General features: G+C 55.3%; 2 protein-coding genes across 2 annotated transcripts; one reads left to right on the forward strand and one right to left on the reverse strand.

The window, feature by feature from the left end:
• The first annotated feature begins 139 nt into the window (after positions 1-139).
• Positions 140-7,588, forward strand: POLH (DNA polymerase eta). Its single transcript, XM_032185017.1, has 10 exons — positions 140-276; positions 352-486; positions 567-778; positions 1,110-1,279; positions 3,332-3,435; positions 4,460-4,579; positions 4,867-4,990; positions 5,395-5,460; positions 6,021-6,184; positions 6,587-7,588. The coding sequence occupies exons 1-10, from the start codon at positions 140-142 to the stop codon at positions 7,392-7,394; spliced, it is 2,040 nt and encodes a 679-aa protein (XP_032040908.1). The 3' UTR covers positions 7,395-7,588.
• Positions 7,589-9,369: 1,781 nt separating this feature from the next.
• Positions 9,370-17,708, reverse strand: GTPBP2 (GTP binding protein 2). Its single transcript, XM_032185733.1, has 12 exons — positions 17,630-17,708; positions 16,489-16,515; positions 16,030-16,214; positions 15,614-15,722; positions 14,900-15,097; positions 14,429-14,603; positions 13,554-13,773; positions 13,018-13,153; positions 12,594-12,652; positions 11,694-11,865; positions 11,256-11,420; positions 9,370-10,872 (listed from the first exon to the last, which is right to left on the reverse strand). The coding sequence occupies exons 3-12, from the start codon at positions 16,161-16,163 to the stop codon at positions 10,675-10,677; spliced, it is 1,566 nt and encodes a 521-aa protein (XP_032041624.1). The 5' UTR covers positions 16,164-16,214; positions 16,489-16,515; positions 17,630-17,708; the 3' UTR covers positions 9,370-10,674.

Raw genomic sequence — 17,708 nt, forward strand, 5'->3', positions numbered from 1 at the left:
CCCGCGCGCCGCCTACAGCTCCCGACAGGCTGCGGGGCGCGGTGGCGGGAGGGCGGGCGGTGAGGCGGTCAGTCAGTGGGGCGGGTGGCGCTGGAAGGGGAAGGAGGGGTGCTGCCGGCGCTCTGCCGCCGCCGCCATCATGTCGCGGGGCCGGGAGCGGGTGGTGGCCCTGGTGGACATGGACTGCTTCTTCATGCAGGTGGAGCAGCGCTTCGACCCGCAGCTGCGCGGCCGGCCCTGCGCCGTGGTGCAGTACAACAAGTGGCAGGGCGGCGGGTAGGTGCCGCGTCGCGGTCTCTCCCCGTGTCGCCGTGTCGCGATATGGCGCCATGCCCGCCCGTTGCCTTGCAGGATCATCGCGGTGAGCTACGAGGCGCGCTCCTTCGGCGTGGCCCGCGGCATGTGGGCGAGCGAGGCGCGGGCGCTGTGCCCCGAGCTGCTGCTGGCCAGGGTGCCCGAGGCCAGGGGCAAAGCCGACCTCAGCCGGTGAGCGGGGGCAGCGGGACGGGGCTGCGGGGACACCCGGGGGCACGCGGGGACACCCGGCTGAGCCTCTGGGCCGCCAGGTACCGGGAGGCCAGCGCCGAGGTGATGGAGGTGCTGTCGCGCTTCGCCGCCATCGAGCGGGCCAGCATCGACGAGGCTTACCTGGACCTGACGGGCAGCGCTCGGGACAGGCTGCGGGAGCTGCGGGGCCGGCCGCTGGCAGCCGAGCTGCTGCCCACCACCTTCGTGCAGGGGCTGCCTGCCAGCCCGGACCCCCAGCACGCCGCCAAGGGTAGGCAGAAGCTCGCCCCGGTGGGCTCCCGGAGCCAGGCTGTAGCTTGATGCGATGGGGATGCTCCAACAGCTTGGCTGCGAGGGATGAGCCCGCTCCTGCTGCTCCCCTTCGTGCCCCCCATCCCCTGGCAGAGCATGAGCTGCTTCATCCCCTCTGGAGACACAGCACTGTGACCAGGATCTCTGTTTTCCCCGCTGCTAAGTCGCCTGCTTCTCCCCCTCGCAGCTATGGGTGCCCGCAGCTCTTCCCTATAGGGCTTGCAGCGGTACCAGCCCCTCTGCTGGGCTCAGCGATGCCCACGCCGGTCCCCTTTGTGTCCCCCTTGCAGAGGAGCTGCGGGAGCGTGGCGTGCAGGAATGGCTGGCCTCGCTCTCCTTCGATGACCCCGACTGTCCCGACCTGCAGCTGACCATGGGAGCGGTCATCGTGGAAGAAATGAGGTTGGCCTTGGAGAAAGCCACTGGGTTCAGGTGCTCGGCTGGGATTTCACACAACAAGGTATGTGTGTGGAAGGTGTCAGCCCGTCTTCCCCGAGTAGCTGGGTTGGAACGGGCGGTAGATGCTGTTGTGCTCCTCTGCCAGATGGAAGAGGAGTGGGGAATGCAGCCGTGTGCGAGCATGCCTTCAGGGAAATCATAGGGCATCTGGGAAGGGGAGGAAAACTCTTCACAGAGATGTAGCCTGCGTTAATTTACTTCAGTTACAATCAGTAGTATTTACTTTACAATCAGTTAATTTACTAGATGGGGTCATGGTGTACTCTAACCACTTCTCTTACTAGGAAGAAAATGGTTTTGAGTCCCTCAGGAGAACTACAAAACACAAGAGCTTAAAGCAGGTCGCACCCTGATTTTTAGGGAACAGTGGGTTCATCCAGGGAATATTTTTACTGACTTGTTTTCCAGCGACTTGGAGGAAGAAGAATAGCAGTTTGGTGGCCCTGAGGTGAGTCGAGTTGCTTTTCCTCTTTCTGGTCAATCGGTCTTTACCCACTGTTAGCCACGCTTTGGGTGCTGCTCAGCCAGCTGCTGCGAGCACTTCATGCACGACAGCAGCTGCAGAAACAAACTGCCTTTGATGCTGCAGTTGTGGATGGTTTCCTGCTGGGCGATATGCTTTGGGTGGTTTTACTGAGAGCCCCTAACGCTTGTTTCAGCCTCTGCAGAAAAGGCTGGTGCATACAGAGGCTGTGGAAGCACCTTTGCACGTGACTGTGCAGAATGTGCAGGCTTTTGACCTGGTGGTCTCTGCATTGTGCTTGATAGCATAGATAGAGAGTTCTTTAGGGACAGCACAGTCCATCGTAATTTCCTTATTTCCCTTGAAAAATAAAACACAACGCTGGCATAGAAACTGGGAGCTGGGAGATGCTCTTAGGAAGAGCAGGAATGTTCTCTGTTAGTGCTGTTAATGAGAGCAAAAAGGCCAGCTGAGCATCCCTTCCACTGGAAGTTCCTACACCGGTGCTCTTCCTCAGCTAGCTCTGCAGAGAGAGCTCCAAAACATCTGTTTAGTCTTTATCCTTTTTTTTTAATTATTATTTTGGTCAGAGCCTGTATATTTAAAGTTGTAACTGATGAGCCCCTCTTTGCATAGGCTGAATCTCCTGTTAGGGGCTCTCGGTAAACCACCCAAAGCATATCGCCCAGCAGGAAACCATCCACAACTGCAGCAGCATCAAAGGCAGTTTGTTTCTGCAGCTGCTGTCGTGCATGAAGTGCTCCTGGGGCAGCTCTCAGCAGCTGGCTGAGCAGCACTCACAGCATGGCTAACGGCGGGTAAAGACTGCCCAGAAAGAGAAAAAGCAACTCGACTCACCTCAGAGCCACAAACCGGTGTTCTTTTTCCTTTTAAATTGTTGGGAACTGCAGTAAGTCGGGAGTTAGTCTGGAGTTATTGTGGGCAGTCATCAGGATGAGTCAGTAACAGGGGTGCTCTTGTAGAAAAGGCAAGTCCTGCTTCAGCATGTGTTAATTAGGTGTCAGGAAAAAAGTATATTACTTCTTCCCATGAAGTCTCAGCCACTGGTTCAGTTTGCAGCAGTTCACCACAGGAATAGTGCGGGTAGCCTTGGAAGAATCTCCAGTGAAACAAGAATAACGATAATTGGGCGTCTGCAAAATGACTGAATATGAAGAGTTGAAGGAAAAAGATTGAATTCCTCTAGAAAAGAGAGAGAACGTGTAAGCCTGTGAGAAAGGCTGCTAATAAAGATCATAGCTTAATCTGCAGGAAGGAAGCTTTGTTTAGTTATAGGGGTGAAGCAGTAAAAGAGGAAAATCATTGTTTTTTTAATTAAAAAACAAGCTATGCTTATTTCTGGCTAGTCTATGTATTCTTGATCTTGAGTCAGATTAGGGTGGGAGGGGAAGTTGTAGAGCAGGTGGGTGAGAGGACATCCCTTCCAAGAGCTTCTGTATTTTGCAGATTTTCTTCTGCAGCATTATGCTGCGTCCTTCCTAGCAGCTGCTGCAGCACGTGCCGTTAAGTACAGTGCTTTGCAATAATGCCGGTTTGTAATAACAGGCTTTCCACTCCTCCACGTTACAGATGCTGGCAAAACTGGCCTGTGGGTTAAACAAGCCCAACCGCCAGACACTGGTACCTTCACGATCTGTCCCCCAGCTCTTCCGCCAGATGCCCATCAGCAACATGTAAGTGCTGGGGAGCTGCCTGCAGCTTGGGGCTTGGGCTGAGCTGGTCTGTGGTGAGAGCGTGTGCTTGAAATGCTGGTACTGTGCTCCCACAATCCGGGCTTTCCTCAGGAAGAGGGCCCTGATTGTCTTCATTGCTGGGGTATGTGTCTGTGGGTTTTGTTGCTCCTTGTGTAAGGAGAACCAAAGTGACTTGGGGGTAGTAAACGGTTCCTGGCCACCTCAACAGAGAGAAATTTCACCTCAATTTATATCAGCCAGCAAAGGCTTTCATCCACAGTAACCACTCACCAGTGTGTGTAAGAGGGAGAGGAAATCCTGCTAGGAATCCCTCACAGCTGTGCGTGGCAGTTCAAGAGGAGCATGCTGGGGAGTCGAAGCCCTGCCAGTGAAGGAATCACACCTGAAGAGCTCAGCAGCGTTTTCTGGGCAGCCTTTCCCTGGGAAGAGCTGTCCCCAGAACGACTGCTGGGACGCACAGGTGTAACGGCGTAAGGCAGCAGCAGCCCTGGGCAAGGGGACCAGAGCTGTGCCCCAGTGTGAGTGACAGAGCTGTGCTCCCAGAAAGCAGCTGTGGTTTTATTTTGAACACACCAGTGCTATTCCTTGTGTGGGGAAGTGTCACCAGCCCCACTGTTCTGGAGGAATGTCACCAGTGTCCAGGCGTGCAGTGGCTTTCTGCCTTCAGTGTGTCACTAGTGATGGAAAAGTGTTGGGGGGAAGGGTTCTGTCCACATAGAAAGGAAGCAGGGAGCCTGTGAGGTGCTCTTCAGGGCATAGTTTGGGATCATCTTCTGAAGATGGATCTGAGAGAGGCGCTGAAACTGGGTGAGCTATTCCCATTTCAGCTCTTATGCATCCCTCTGTTGTAAGCAGAAGACTTGTTATGTACCAAGTGTTCGCTTTTGCCCTCCAAACTTCTGACTGCTTCTGGTTGCCCTGAACAGCGGCAGCTTTTGCTGCACAAAGGCTCACTGTAGTCATCCCCACAGTGTTTCATTTCCTTTTCTTGTCTCTGCTGTAGCCGTAACCTGGGGGGCAAGCTTGGTGCTGCCATCATGGACATCCTGGAAGTGGAGTACATCGGGGAGGTGGCGCAGTTCAGCGAGACGGAGCTCCAGACTCACTTCGGAGACAAGACAGGGTAAGGAGGTACCGCTTGCTGCGGTTTGGCTCTTGGCAGGAACCGAGACTTCCTTCTGACTGTAAGTTGTTCTGGAGCAGTTCGGAAGCTTGGGAGGCAAAAATGCAGTGACATCTTTGAGGGGGCAGAAGCAGTGGTGCAGCAGGCCCACAAACAGGCTTCTGGACTTGGCTTCTCCCAGGCGCCCTCACCAAGACAACACTGTGCCCGTCCCCAGCTCCTCTGCCCTGCTCCACGGTTACATTTTCCATTGGCTGCCTTTACCTCATGCTTCCTCTGGCTTTCAGGTCCTGGCTCTACGACTTGTGCAGAGGAATTGATGACGAACCTGTCAAAAATCGGCACTTGCCCCAGTCCATTGGCTGCAGCAAGAACTTCCCTGGGAAGACAGCCCTGGCCACGCAGAAGGAGGTAGGAGAAGCCCACATCTGGCAAAAAAAAAAAAAAAAAAAAAAAGCTTGGCCTTTGGACCAGATAATAAAAGAACATTAAAAGCAGAAACTAGCTGGCAAAAACAGTGCTTTTCTGTGTCACAGTGCCCTGAAACCTGAGCTAGGGGCCTGGTAGGAGGGAGTGATTTGCGTCCCACGAATTAGAGAAATCTCTTGTTGACAAACTCTTCCACAAAAAGGTCCAGCCTCATGATTTTCCTGAGCAAAATAGGCTTGTGCTGTTCAAAAGGTATTCATGGTGCCAAGCTTCCAGGGCTGGTTGCTAGAAAGAAGGTAATTAGCCCAAAGAAAGAGGGAGGAGGCACCTTCCATGTGTTCTGGGGAGGGCATGGGCCCAATCCTGTTTGTTGTTGTTTTGTCCAGGTGCAACACTGGCTCCTGCAGCTGGCCTTGGAGCTGGAATCCAGGCTGATCCAGGACAGGAATCAGGTAAGGAGTGGACAGCAGCCTTCCTGCTGTGCCCGAGGAGGCCAGGCCTTCGGGAAGCCCTGGGGTGCTGTTTGCAGGAGGCTGGTGGTGGTGGGAGGAGGGTCTGCCTGTTCTCAGGTGTTCTGTGCTGAGGTGCTGCAAAAAGGTGTGCGAGAGCCCGGCCAGCAAGGATGGCTCTGTCCCAGAACGCTGCAGGGCTAAGGATGGTCCTTAAAGCCTGCTGCATCCTCATCCTGCCTTGCTGCTGCTCCACTGCAGCTTGTAAGCCCTTTGGTCTTGGAATATGGTCAAATGCACAAAATGCAGACTGCAGGCTAGGGTGAGGTCAATCTGCTAGCTTCGCTGCTGCAGGGAGGCCGAGAAGTGCTGCACAGCTCCCTCTGAAGAAAAGCGAGGACAAAATGCTTCCCATCCTGTGTGGAGCAGCTGTGCAAGTCCTTGCTGTCCCGTATCACATCCCTGGGAGATCAGGCTGGGCATCGAGGCTGTCTCTGGAGCCATTCCTGCTCTTCCCTGTAGATGTCGCTTGCAACTCAGCTGTGTCTTTCTTCTCTTCCCAGAACCACCGAGTGGCCAAGCAGCTCATGGTGGTCATCCGCATGCAGGGAGACACCCGGCTGTCCCGCTTCTGCGCCGTCACCCGCTACGACGCCCAGAAGATCTACAGCGATGCCTTCGCCCTCATCCAAAACTGCAACATGGCCGGGGCTCACCAGGCAGCCTGGTGAGTGGGGGAGGAAGCCATTCGTGTCCATTCGTGTCCCTCCTGCCCTCTGTCTTTGACTTGAGGACCCACCGCAGCTCCAGCCTGTGGTGGGCTGGCAGTGCAGGCTGGCAGCTGGCTCCAGTGCTTTTTTTTTTTTTTCATGGGGGAAATGCTGTTCTGGGAAGAGGCTTTCTGCTCTGCCCAACCCAGCCTGCTGTGTCCGTGAGGCTGTCTTGCAGAGATAGCAATTCTCACAGGAAACCTCCTTCCCACCCCTTGCCAGATACCCAGACTAAGCTCTTCTGCAAGTTTCCCTCCCTCCCCTGCCTGTGAACGTTTTATGTTGCTTGAAGCCTTACCTCAAAGGGCGCTTTGCTTCCCAGGGTGGTGTCTGAATGGATGTTGTTCTGTCCCTTGCAGGTCTCCACCACTCATATCCGTGCTGCTCTCAGCCAGCAAGTTCTCGGAGGCCCCCACGCTCCTTTCTGCGGGCATCGCTGCCTTCCTGACAAGTGACACCCAGCCCGATGGCACTGACGCTGTGAAAGCCACATCTGGCAGGGGGCCCAGGGTCAAGTTTTTCAGGAGCCCAAGCAAAGAGCACAGGCAGAAGCCAGCTAATGCTATTGAGTCCTTCTTCCAGAAGGCAGCAGAAAAGCGGCAGTCGCAGGCAGCAGCAAGCAGCCTGCCAGCTCCTACCAGCTCCTCAGAGCACCCGCAGGGAGCTGCTGTTGGATTTGCCTCTGAGCAGCGTGATCTGGAGTCCCCCGTGAAGCAGAGGCCCAGAGAGGGGAGCCCTTCTCCGAGCAAGAGGCTTCTTCCCTGCGAGACGCTGCTGTCTGATGCCACGCAGACGCCCTCCACCCCACCCAGCTCCAGGATGCTTCGCAGATCGGAGCCAGCTGTGGAAGGCAACGAGCAGAACCTGCCGCCCTCTCCCGAGCTCCCCCTGCTCCCTCCTGCCTCGCCGGGGGACCAGCAGCGCTGTGAGAAGTGTGGCCAGCACGTGCTGGTGTGGGAGCTCCCGGAGCACATGGACTACCACTTCGCTGTGGAGCTGCAAAGCTCCTTCCTGGAGGCCAGCTTCCCCACGGCTCCGCCTGCAGCTGCCAGCTCTCCTGCCAAGGCAAAGAACAAGCCCAAGACTCCGGCAGGATCTAGCGCAAAGCGCCCTAGGGAAGGTGTGACAAGAACTTTAGATTTTTTCTTTAAACGCTTGCCTCCTTAACATCCAGCCGGGCTGGGAGTTTTTAGATAATCGCCGTTTTTAAATAGGGTTAAAAGATTTTATCCTGCCTTGCCGGGTTTTAATGCGGAGAAGTCTAATAAATTATCTCTACCCCAAGTCTAAGAGGAACTGGAACTGATGAATAGTGTGTGGTGCAGGATGTACCCAGCTTTGCAAACTGCTCAGATGGGCTGGTGGCAGCTCGCTTGCCTCTGCATCATCCTCACATCTTGCTCTTGCTTTTCCCTGGGATGGGATCGGTGTAAAAGCAGCTGCTGGGAGCACAGTGGCTCATCCTAGGGCATCTCCAGCCAAGACCAGGCCTGAACCCAAATCCAGTCACTTCAGAGGAAGCCTTCACCTTGTGATTTTCTCCCCTGGCTGCAGTTGCAGGCCTGGCCCTTACTGTATTTTATGTATAGTAGCTTAGTCTGCTGGTTACATCTCACTTCTCTACTCAGTAGGGCAACGCTTTTTTTTTTTTTTTCTTCCACCAAAATGGATTTTCCACTGCATGGTTTCTTCTACAGAAGGGTTTTTTTTAAATATACACTCTGACAACTCTCTCCATGTAGCAGTCCAGTGCATGATGCTTGCCACCAGCTCTGGAGCGCCCAGGAAAGACTGCTCCCTGCTTTGAGGAGGCTGGAGCAGCAGGGTCATGCTTTCAGTGGGCTTTTTGAAGTCTCAACGCTAGTTCCAGGTAATTGCCATTGATGCATATGCCCAAGTCCTAATGCCAGGGAGGGGGAAGCAGGCTAGTCACACAGGCTGACAGTGTAACCACGTTTCTCCTCCTCACAGGCTCTGGGTGATAGCACACACAGCTCCATTAGAGCTATCTGCTTTGGTTTTGGTTGGCAGAACAACTTGTTCAGCTCTCTGGGCCACGGTTCACATGTGAGAGCCTCCCCAAAAGGCAAGGGAGCTGAGACAGCTGAATATCTTACATGGAAACTGCGGGCACCGAGAAGGGGAGGTGCCCTGCAGGGCAGGAGATGCGCTCAGGGCTCAGCTCTGCCGAGAGCCCGGGGCCTCTTCCAGCTGTGCAGCCGCAAGGGTTTGGCTCCAGGCAGGGGGAGGGAACTCGCCACGTCAAAGCAGCGCCGGGTGGGGGCTGGAAACTTTGCAGAGGGTTTCGTCAGCTGCAGCCTTCCCCTCCTTCAGCAGGGGGAGAGCCTTTCGGGCAGCAGCTGATGCAAAGTGCAGCTGCCCTTGCACGCTGTCGTTTCCGCAGGGCAGCACCCTGCTCGTAGCGCCGAGCTGCTCTCCCTCCACCGACTTGGCAGCTGTCACCAAGTTTTGAGAAGCTCAGGGCACAGCCCGTGCTCGTGCCTGCAGTCACCAGAAGGAATTACAGCTTCCCTCCCCTTAATGACAGCCCTCACGCTGCCAAGTGACAGGTTCCCTGAAGTCCCCGTGTGTAAAGGGAAACAGCAACCAGTCCGGTAGGGTTGCCTCACGTTCCTGAGCTGACAGCACACCTCACATCCTAAATGTCTGGCCGGACCGGCCTCAGCAGGTGCCACTGCCTGCCACAAAACCACGCAGAGAGCAGGCACAACCCCTCAGTGCCGTGTCACCTCCACGGGCAGCCCTCCTGCCCCTGCTCGGCCCCAGGGAACGACGTGTTCTCCTGGGCGGCGCTGGCAAACCCCTTGATAAGGCTGACACTATTTTAAAAACAAGCCGGGGCTTAGGTCTGTGCCCTAGAAAGCATCCCTTTAACCGGGCTGGGAGGGAACGAACGTGTGACCGCGAGGAAGCAGCAGCCAGAAGTGCTGTGCTCAGGGTGACGTGGCCACCCCGGGCTCGCTCAGATAAGCCGGGAGGGCAAGGCTGTAAACAGCAGCCCCGCCACGCCACGCCACGGGATTTATTAGGGCCGAGTGCAGGAAGCTCAGGAAGGGGTGACCCAGCACCCGGGCAGCAGGACAAGAGCCCACCTTCACTCCTTGCATGACTCCAGCCACCTCAATAAAACATCTTTATTCTGTACAGTGATATCTCGGTGCTGGGGGACACGGCTGCCACCAGCTGGCATCACCCCCCGCGCAGGGCAGCTTTCTAGCACCAAAGGCAGAAGGAGCACGATGCAGGGCTGAAGGGCTGGTGCTCGTGGCTGACCCCCACGATTTAACAGTCAGCAGCAAAACCAGAAGCTTATGTACAGCTCGGCAGCCCCTGCTGCACCCTCCAGGCTCAGAGGGGCCTGGAGGAGCTGCGTGACAGCGAGTGAAAAACAGAAGTGCTCCACTTTTCGTGCCCAGAGTCCTCGCTGGCAGCACCAGCTTTCCTCTCGCAGCACGCCCCAGTGGCAAGGGAAAAAAATAAAGTCTTTCTTGAGGAGAAAAAGAAAGCAATTCCCGTCGCTATCTAATCACAGCTACACAGAAGTCACCTTGGTGTTAGCGACGCTGCCTGCCCCCACACATTAAGGCAAGCGTGTGAGGAGCAGCGAGCTGCAAACCGCTGCGGCCAACACGCTGGCGGCACCGAACGTCCACAAAAACAACCTGCCCGTGCCAGCACAGGGCCCGGGCCCCGCTCTGCACCGCCACACAGCCTCCTGCTCTGCTGCTGCGAGGAGCAGACCCGAGTGCAAACGTCCTGCACCACCCACAGCTTCCTCCGAGTCCGAAAGTGGGATGCTGACAGTGCACGGGGACAGGGCGCCCGCCCGACAGTCAGGCACTCGGCTTGGAGTGATGCAAAACCAGCATACGAAGGGACACACCGCAGATTAAAAGCCAACCAGGGTTAAAATGGTGAAAAAGGGTCCTGAACGCGTTTCGAGAGGTTCGAGCAGGGCCTCTTCCATCCCCTCGGCCCGGAGGGACGTGCTGCGGGGTGACCCGAGGAAGTGCTGCGTTAATTAACCCAGAGCTCGGAGAGCTGGAGTGGGGCCAGATCCCGTATGCGAGGTGGGAAAACATCCCTTCACTGCTCGTCTCCCAGGGTTCTGCTCCTCCCAACCAGTAATTTCCAAACAGTAAACAAAGCCAGAACTTGCCTGCCCAGGTCTGCAGGTGCCTCTGATCTATTCTGAGGGAGGGCAGGGTAATGAAAGCGGCAGGCAACGCGGAGAACGTGCTCAGCTTGCCCCTCGTATGGCACTGAAGGCGAGAAACTCTCCGAGGCTCCATCTCCCAGCGTGGAGGAGGGCCCCCCCTGCCAGAACCGGACAGCAGCAGCTCCAGGCACCACTCGGAGAGCCCCGGGAGCTTCCATCCTTCTCCCCGGCCGTCGGTGAGCGGAGATCTCTCCGACCTCGTGGTAGTCAGAAGTTGAGCTGCCCAGGCCCCAGGGACTCCTCCAGGCCGTTTTCTTTGGTGGTGATGGCTTGGAGGTCAGTGACGTGCCCGATGCCTTTGGTGACTCCTTCACGGAAAAGCAGCTTGGCTCCGATCTTCAGGTACTCCGGATGCTTGATGAATCGGAAGCAGACAACAGCCTTCTCTCCCGTCCGCAGCTTGTCCTGAAGAGAAAAAGGGCACAGCTTAGACCCACCTGCCCTGTCCGTGCACGCAGGTGCTAAGAGGAGGAAGCAAACGAGCGGGTTGACTCCCTCAGGCTGCACGGCTTGAGTCCTTCCCACTGCTGTTGGCGCAGGGGAGGGCAACAAAACATAAGCTCTGGAGAAGGCAGAGCTCAACCCCCTCCTCAGTCTTGCTGAGGAGGAAACTCTTTAACACGTTGGGAGGGGAAATGGGTAGAGGGTAAAGGGATGGAGTGTGCTCCTAGGAAGGGACACGAGTACTCGGGATAGCAGTAGCCCCTCGCTTTAGTAGGGGACACAGCAGAATCCCAGCAAACCTCACAGGGAGGTGTGTTTTTCTCCACTTTCCTCCCATGCCTTACCTTTCCATGGATCTTCTCTACGATAGCGGTCTGCCGCACGTTCCCCACGTGCACTGTCACCTGAAAGCCTTTCCGGAAAGTCGTGGCATGGAACAGCAGCACAATCTCGGCCTCAAACACCGAGCAGATGGTGGGGTTCATCTCGGGGCTCACCATGACCATGCCCTGTACGACAACCCAAAGCTCAGACCGGTTAGGGCCAATCCCCCAGCCTCTGAACAGCACCCAAAAACCACAAACATCTCCACTCTGGGACCTGGCCTTGCACCCCACTCTCAGCCCAGTACTCACCCTATTTCACAGACCATTTCTTTCCCTTCCAACAGGTTTTTTACAAACATCTCTCCTTCACTCCCTCTCTACCAACTGGGGATCCCCAGGAAAGCCTCCAGTCCCTCTCGCTGGAGCAGAGATGAAGCTGGCAGCATCAGGACCCACCTTGCGCAGCAGGGAGCGGTCGAAAGGCCCGAGGGCCAGCGTGGCTGCCTGGCCGGCCCGCAGCACGCGGCAGGCCGAGCGGTTGCGTTGGATGCTGCACACTTTCAGCCGGAGGAACTTCCCGTCGTCCGTGGGGCCGACCACCAGGCTCTCCCCTTCTCGGCAGATCCCACTGGCCAGGGCACAACGGCAGGACAGAGCTCGTCAGGGGACAGGGAGGAAGATGCACCCTCTGAGATCACCCTACACAAACTCCCCAGGGCCAGGGAGGTGAGCGCCTTTGGGCTTTTACCCAGGCGTGGGACCAACTAACAGGGACAAAACACTGGTGGGGACAGGGATTTCCTACAGTAGGAGCAAAAGCCACACTATCACCCCTCAGAATACCAAATATCCCTCACACGGTGCCTGTCTCTCTGCCACACTGCGTTGTTTTTGCTGGAGAGACTGCAGTTGCCACCCGTTCTGTGTTAGTGCACTCTTATCCAAACTGCCCTGATCACTCCCAAACGCTGAGGGACAGCTGACTTCTCATGGGGTGGCATGAGGTTAGCTTCTCCTGGGGTCAGGGGACTTGCCTTCTACATCTCCCCCTGCTTGAGGAAGAAGCAGAGCAACGCCTTGGGATCCTGACTAACTTCTGCTGACTCTAGATACCAGCGTGCCTTCCCCCAGCACACTCCAGGTCACACTCCTATCACGCTGCTTGCCACTGCACGAGCAATGATCTGCTCAGGGCACCTCCCAGCACCCTGCAGGGCTTTATCCTCCCTTGGCCCAGTTATCTGGCAGGAGTCAGCACGGAGCTTTGTACTGCTTCCACCTGCAGCGGGTAATTGTAACCTTGTGGGAACCCCAGCAACCACACACACCCACGCCCGTCTGCCTGGCCTCACTTACCTCGACAGAGTTCCTCCCACAACAGTCCCCACCTCTGGCACAGTGTAAATTTCATCAACCTGCAACAGGGAAACAAGGAACAAGCTGCTCAGACACCTAAGGAACAGCACTCCAGGATGAGAACAAGCTGCCCACCCAGGGGGAATCAGGCACCACTTGAGAGCTTTCATCAGCCTCTACAACCTTTCTCTTAGAGGACCCTCTGCCTTTTAAGAGGAAAAAAAAAATCTCTCTGAATGTACATCCCTTGCTTAGGACAGAGCCTAGCCTACCAGGCTTTTTTCAATAAATTAGTTCTTTCTTTACTTGAACCAACAGCTCAGGAGTTCACCGTGTCTCTCCCTGTGGTGTCCAGAGTTCCCAGATGTTTGTCACATGGCACAACAAGTGCAGTAATAAAACGAGCCAAACTACCCTTATGTACCTGAAACTCTGTGAGTTGTTGCATTAGTTCCTCCTGCTCTTTACTGTTGGTCAGTGGAGGAAGGATGTTGAGGAAGACTTTCAAGAGATCCAGGTTCTCCCCAGAAACGCTGGACAGTGTGAAGATTGGGGTGATACTGCCAGACACAAAGAGAGAGGAGTAAACAGAAGGTGGCTGGGATTCTGAATCTACCCAGTCAGCAAGAGGACAGAGACTACAAAGATAAACAGCCAGAGCAGGGCACATGGGCTAGGTGCAAACCTGCAGTAACCCCTGCCTCAGCGATTGCTTGAGGCACCAACCCTCTGTCAACCCATGTTTCTGTCTTGGAGAAGCAGCTCCATGAAACCTCTGGCACCTTCTGCTCCCAGAGCCAAAAAAAATGCCTGGGAGGCAAAAAACGCAGAGGTAGGAAACCTGATGAGGAGCCCAGATGTTCAAAATGTGCTGCTCTCCCCTGTGGTCACCTTTTCCCAGCTCCGCACAGCAGCCCAGTCTGAATTGCCTGGTCCCAGCAGAAAAGAATGGTCCCTTACTTGGGAGACTGTGCAAACTGCTGGGCTGCTGTAACAGCATCATCGTCTGAGGTGACGAGCAGGGGGAGCTTGTTGCAGCCCGGCTGCTTCAGAATTCGCTCCAGCTGCTTCACTGTCCGCTCCACGGTGGCTTTGGAACACAAGTCAACTTTGCTGATGACGATGAAGAAGGGGACCTTGAGGGCCATGGCCAAGCCCAAGTGCTCTCGTGTTGTGCCTGCTGCAGGAGAGAAGTGAGAGTGTTGGTGCAGCAGCATTCACCACTGTTGGTTGCTTACGTGACAGCTATGTCACCCAATTAGGCCCTCCTAATTGCCCACCCTCAAGATTTCACCCCAACTGCTCAGTCCATCAGGCAAGGAACAAACGACATTATTCTTTTCAATAAAAACCAAGAGCATTCCAGAAAAATAAAAACAACCCAGAATTATTGTAAGTGATCTCTTTGCTTCAGAAAGAGGCGGTAGTTTTCCCTCTTGAGCTACAGTTTGCCAGGGAACAACCACAAAAATGTCACAGAAAGATGTGGGAGAACTCCAGCTGCCTTTTCACAAGGCTGAAGGATTCAGCACCCCTAAGAATATGTAAAAGCTTTTTTTTTTTTTTTTTTTTTTCCTTTTTCCCCCTAACAAACACAGCCCCAAATTCCAAACAAGCTTCTCTGTCCAGAGCACTGTTTAATGTGGTTTACGACTGGTAACCCAGCTCTGCTCCCCTCCCAGGCACTCACAGGCATTGGCCTACAAAAAAATCATTAGGGACTCGCAGACTACAATGTTTTTCTGCCAACTACCACTGCTAACAAAGACCTGCTCCCCCCATTCCCCATTTCTATTCACACTGCTGTCGGTGTATGCAGACAGCACCAGACTTACCAATGCCGGTGTTGGCGCTAACCACCAGCATAGCAAAATCCGGGCAGTAGCTGGTGAGGCCGAAGATGGTTGTTTTCAGGTACTTGTGGTGGCCAGCCAGGTCGATGAACGTGATCATCTTGGAGGAACTCTCACAGATCTCTTCTGCTGTTCGGGAGTCACTGTAATTTACCACCTGAGGAACATGAGGACTTGGTAAGTGGAGGAGCCTCAGCAGGCAAGTGAAGGAAGAGACAGCTCTTATCAGTCCACTTTAACCTCAAAATTAGTGAAGAGAGATCATTTACCACGGGTGCAAGAAACTACTTCTGTTGCAAATGGGCAGGCAGCACTCAAGTTCAGCTAAGGGGACATGGAGTTGTGCCACCTCTCTTCTCTCATGTCCCCCTCAGTGCTGTAACAGAAGGGTAGTCCTGTTCTCCTCCACCATCCCAACCACTCCCAGCTGAGTTCAGCAGTCCCCTCCCTCACCTCTCCTTTGCTGTTGAAGCCGAGAATTTCAAAACTGATGCTTGATGTTCTTCCTGACTGGATTTCATGGAGATGCCGGAAGAGGTTGAGGCGCGCTCGGCCCCGTCCGTTGTCCAGCTCGCCTTGCGTTAGGACACCCAACAGGGTTGACTTCCCTGAGTCCACATTCCCCAACACAGCCACTCGCAGGTCTAAGAACTACAGGAAAAAGAGAAAAGAAAAAATGAAACCAAACTGCTGCTCTGCTGGGTGTGTGTGAGCACTGCATGGCAATGGAGACGTGCCCCGGAGAGCTTCCTTCCACGATGGACACTGCAGCATAATCTTGCTCTGATTCTGCTCCTGCTCATGGCAAATGACAGCTGAGGAGTTGTGATACACTCTTGGGTGTTGTGACTTGACTCATCAGCAGGAAGTCTAAACTCTTCCTTGTTTGCACACTGGGCTGCATCACAACTGCTGTCAAAGAAGCGAAATAGTTTCTCGCATCTGATCCAGCCAATCTCTGCTACTTGGAATCTGCCGCAACCGCAACCTTGGAGATAAAAAGCACTGTCCTCAAAGTCGCCCTTTGGCAGCTCTTTAAAGCACCTGCTATGGCCCAATCTAGAGTAAAGTGCCTCTAGGGTTTAGGCTCCCATCCCAAAAGCAAGCTTCTTATGTGAAGGCTGTAAGTTGCCAGCAGAAGAGGACAGCCAAACCCCAGGTCCCTACCTGCTGGTTGTCAGGCACCTTTCGGACGAGCACCTCTGTTATCTTCCTTGGAACGTCGCTGTCGTAATCCACCTCCCTCTCCCGCAGCACCGTAATGTCAGCCCCAACCCTGGCACAAACACAGGAGGGAAGAGTGAGACACGTGCTTGTACTCGGCACCCCTTGTACCTGCACAGTCAGACCTGGCAAAGGGAACGGGACAAAAGCTAGGAATAGCAGGGCAGGCGCCTCAGGCTTTAAGCCAAAAAGTCCTCGAGCTGCCTTCCTATTTCCAGAGCCTCATGATAAGGGTATTTCAGTCATACAAAGATGTTGTGGAACGGAGCCACCAGCTCCTCTGGGGACTCCCGGAGCCAAGTCTCTGTACTGGAGGCTGTTTATACCCGCAGGTCCCTCAGACAAAAGGGAAGACGTACTTCTCTGCCATACGGCGCAGCGTCTTGAGCGAGGCGCGCATCTCCTCCTCCGAGAGGCCCACCAGCAGCCCGTTGTCCTCCACACCGATCTGATAGACGGCCTCACCGCGGCCTTCCTGTAGCCGCCACTTCATCTGCGTCACCAGGTGCTCAAAGCGGTACTGCGAGGGGTTCACCAGCTTCAGCTGTTTAACAGAGCGGGGAGTTACAGCCGCAGCTCGGGTGCAGAGGGAACCCCACTGCCCGAGCCAGCAACTCTCTAAATCAACCCCATGAAGCAACGCCACCAACCCTGAGATCAAACTCTTCCAGCTCAGCATACCGGGCATCGCTAGACACAGAGATTGTTCTTTAGTACAGCGCTGCTTTTCTGTCCCTTCCTTTGACGTGCTCCCATAAGTTACTCACTGCAAGGTAATTGTCTGGGAGGAAGACTTCCTGCAACCACAAAAGGCTCACCTTGTACTCGATGTTCCCATCTTCTGCCTGGTCAGAGAATAAAACAAAACAAAGGTTAGATGCTGTGCCAGCAGGGACTTCTACGGGCTATATCAGCTGCACAGATACTCTGCAGTTTGTACTGACAGTTTCAGAGAGGGAAAACTGCAGAAATATACTGTTAGGTCACAGCCCATTCTGCCATTCACTCCTAAACTAAACTGGAACTTACTGTAGGTTGTGTGATGTAAACAGCAGAAACAACAATGAAAAACAGGTGACAAAACTAGAGAGTGACACAGGGCATCATACCGCTTTGGGGGGGGGTTATTTATTTATTTTTTTACCACCAGCAAAGGCTGTGGACAGTCACAGAGAGTTCCAGTTTCAGAAAACGTACAGCGTATGATGAAGTGCGTTCCCCCCTCCCCGCTCACATCCCACACTGCCAGCCAAACCACCCCCCTCGCACTTCATCCAGCACCTTCAGATCGCCCGGTGTGCACAGAGACAGGGGACGGGGAACAAAAATTGCTGTGTATTTGCTCATTTATTGATACCCTCAAGTAACTTCTGCACTCGTCTGCTCTAAGCTCCAGGAGCCGAGCACTCTGCCAGCCCACGCTCAGCGCTTCCTTTTCCCCCGGACACCAGTTTGCAGGTCAGGAGAGGCAGCAGCCCTCTCTCCCTGCCTCCTAGCCCAGCTGCTAGCCACAGCCCAGCTCCTGGTGGCCAAAAACCAAGGGAGGGAAGCCTTGAGCTGCCAGCTCCGCTCTCGGGCAGCGGGGCTGTGCAGAGAACAGGGTGTAGGCGGGAGGCTTCCCTTAGCGCTCGGCAGCTGGCGGAGGGTAAGAAAAACCCCAAATAAAAGGGCTGGGTCTGCTTGAAGGCAGCAGAGGGAAGCGAGGCAGCAAGCGGGGTGGCCGAGAAGAGGAAGCGGCGCTGACAGCGCCTCGGGCCGAGGGGAACAACGACTGCGGGGGACGATCCTGCTCACGGAGGGCACCTGCCAGCCCCTCCGTGTCACCCCCCCGGGCAGGCTGCGAGCCCAGCAGGGCTGGGGCGCAGCACGGGGGGCACCGGGGCGGGCACAGCCCCCCCGGACCCCCTTCCCCCGAGGACCCCCGACCCCCGCCGAGCCCCGTGGCGGCGGAGGGCTCACCTCGGGCGGCAGGTAGGGCGGGTTGTTGGCCTTCCCCCCCCGGCTCCGCCCGCTCTTCTTCTTCGCCTTCGAGCCGCCG

Source organism: Aythya fuligula, chromosome 3 (assembly GCF_009819795.1).
Source record: "Aythya fuligula isolate bAytFul2 chromosome 3, bAytFul2.pri, whole genome shotgun sequence".
Classification (NCBI taxonomy): domain Eukaryota; kingdom Metazoa; phylum Chordata; class Aves; order Anseriformes; family Anatidae; genus Aythya; species Aythya fuligula.

What these genes read in the sequence shown, in the direction of transcription:
- POLH (XM_032185017.1), top strand. Translation starts at nt 140, where the DNA reads ATGTCGCGGGGCCGGGAGCGGGTGGTGGCCCTGGTGGACATGGACTGC. An exon ending in GGCAAAGCCGACCTCAGCCG is followed by an intron (nt 487 to 566) that starts GTGAGCGGGGGC and finishes CTGGGCCGCCAG; the next exon opens with GTACCGGGAGGCCAGCGCCG. An exon ending in CACTTCGGAGACAAGACAGG is followed by an intron (nt 4,580 to 4,866) that starts GTAAGGAGGTAC and finishes TCTGGCTTTCAG; the next exon opens with GTCCTGGCTCTACGACTTGT.
- GTPBP2 (XM_032185733.1), bottom strand. Translation starts at nt 16,163, where the DNA reads ATGAAGTGGCGGCTACAGGAAGGCCGCGGTGAGGCCGTCTATCAGATC. An exon ending in CAGTTTGCACAGTCTCCCAA is followed by an intron (nt 13,154 to 13,553) that starts GTAAGGGACCAT and finishes TGTGTCTGGCAG; the next exon opens with TATCACCCCAATCTTCACAC. An exon ending in TAGAGAAGATCCATGGAAAG is followed by an intron (nt 10,873 to 11,255) that starts GTAAGGCATGGG and finishes TTTTCTCTTCAG; the next exon opens with GACAAGCTGCGGACGGGAGA.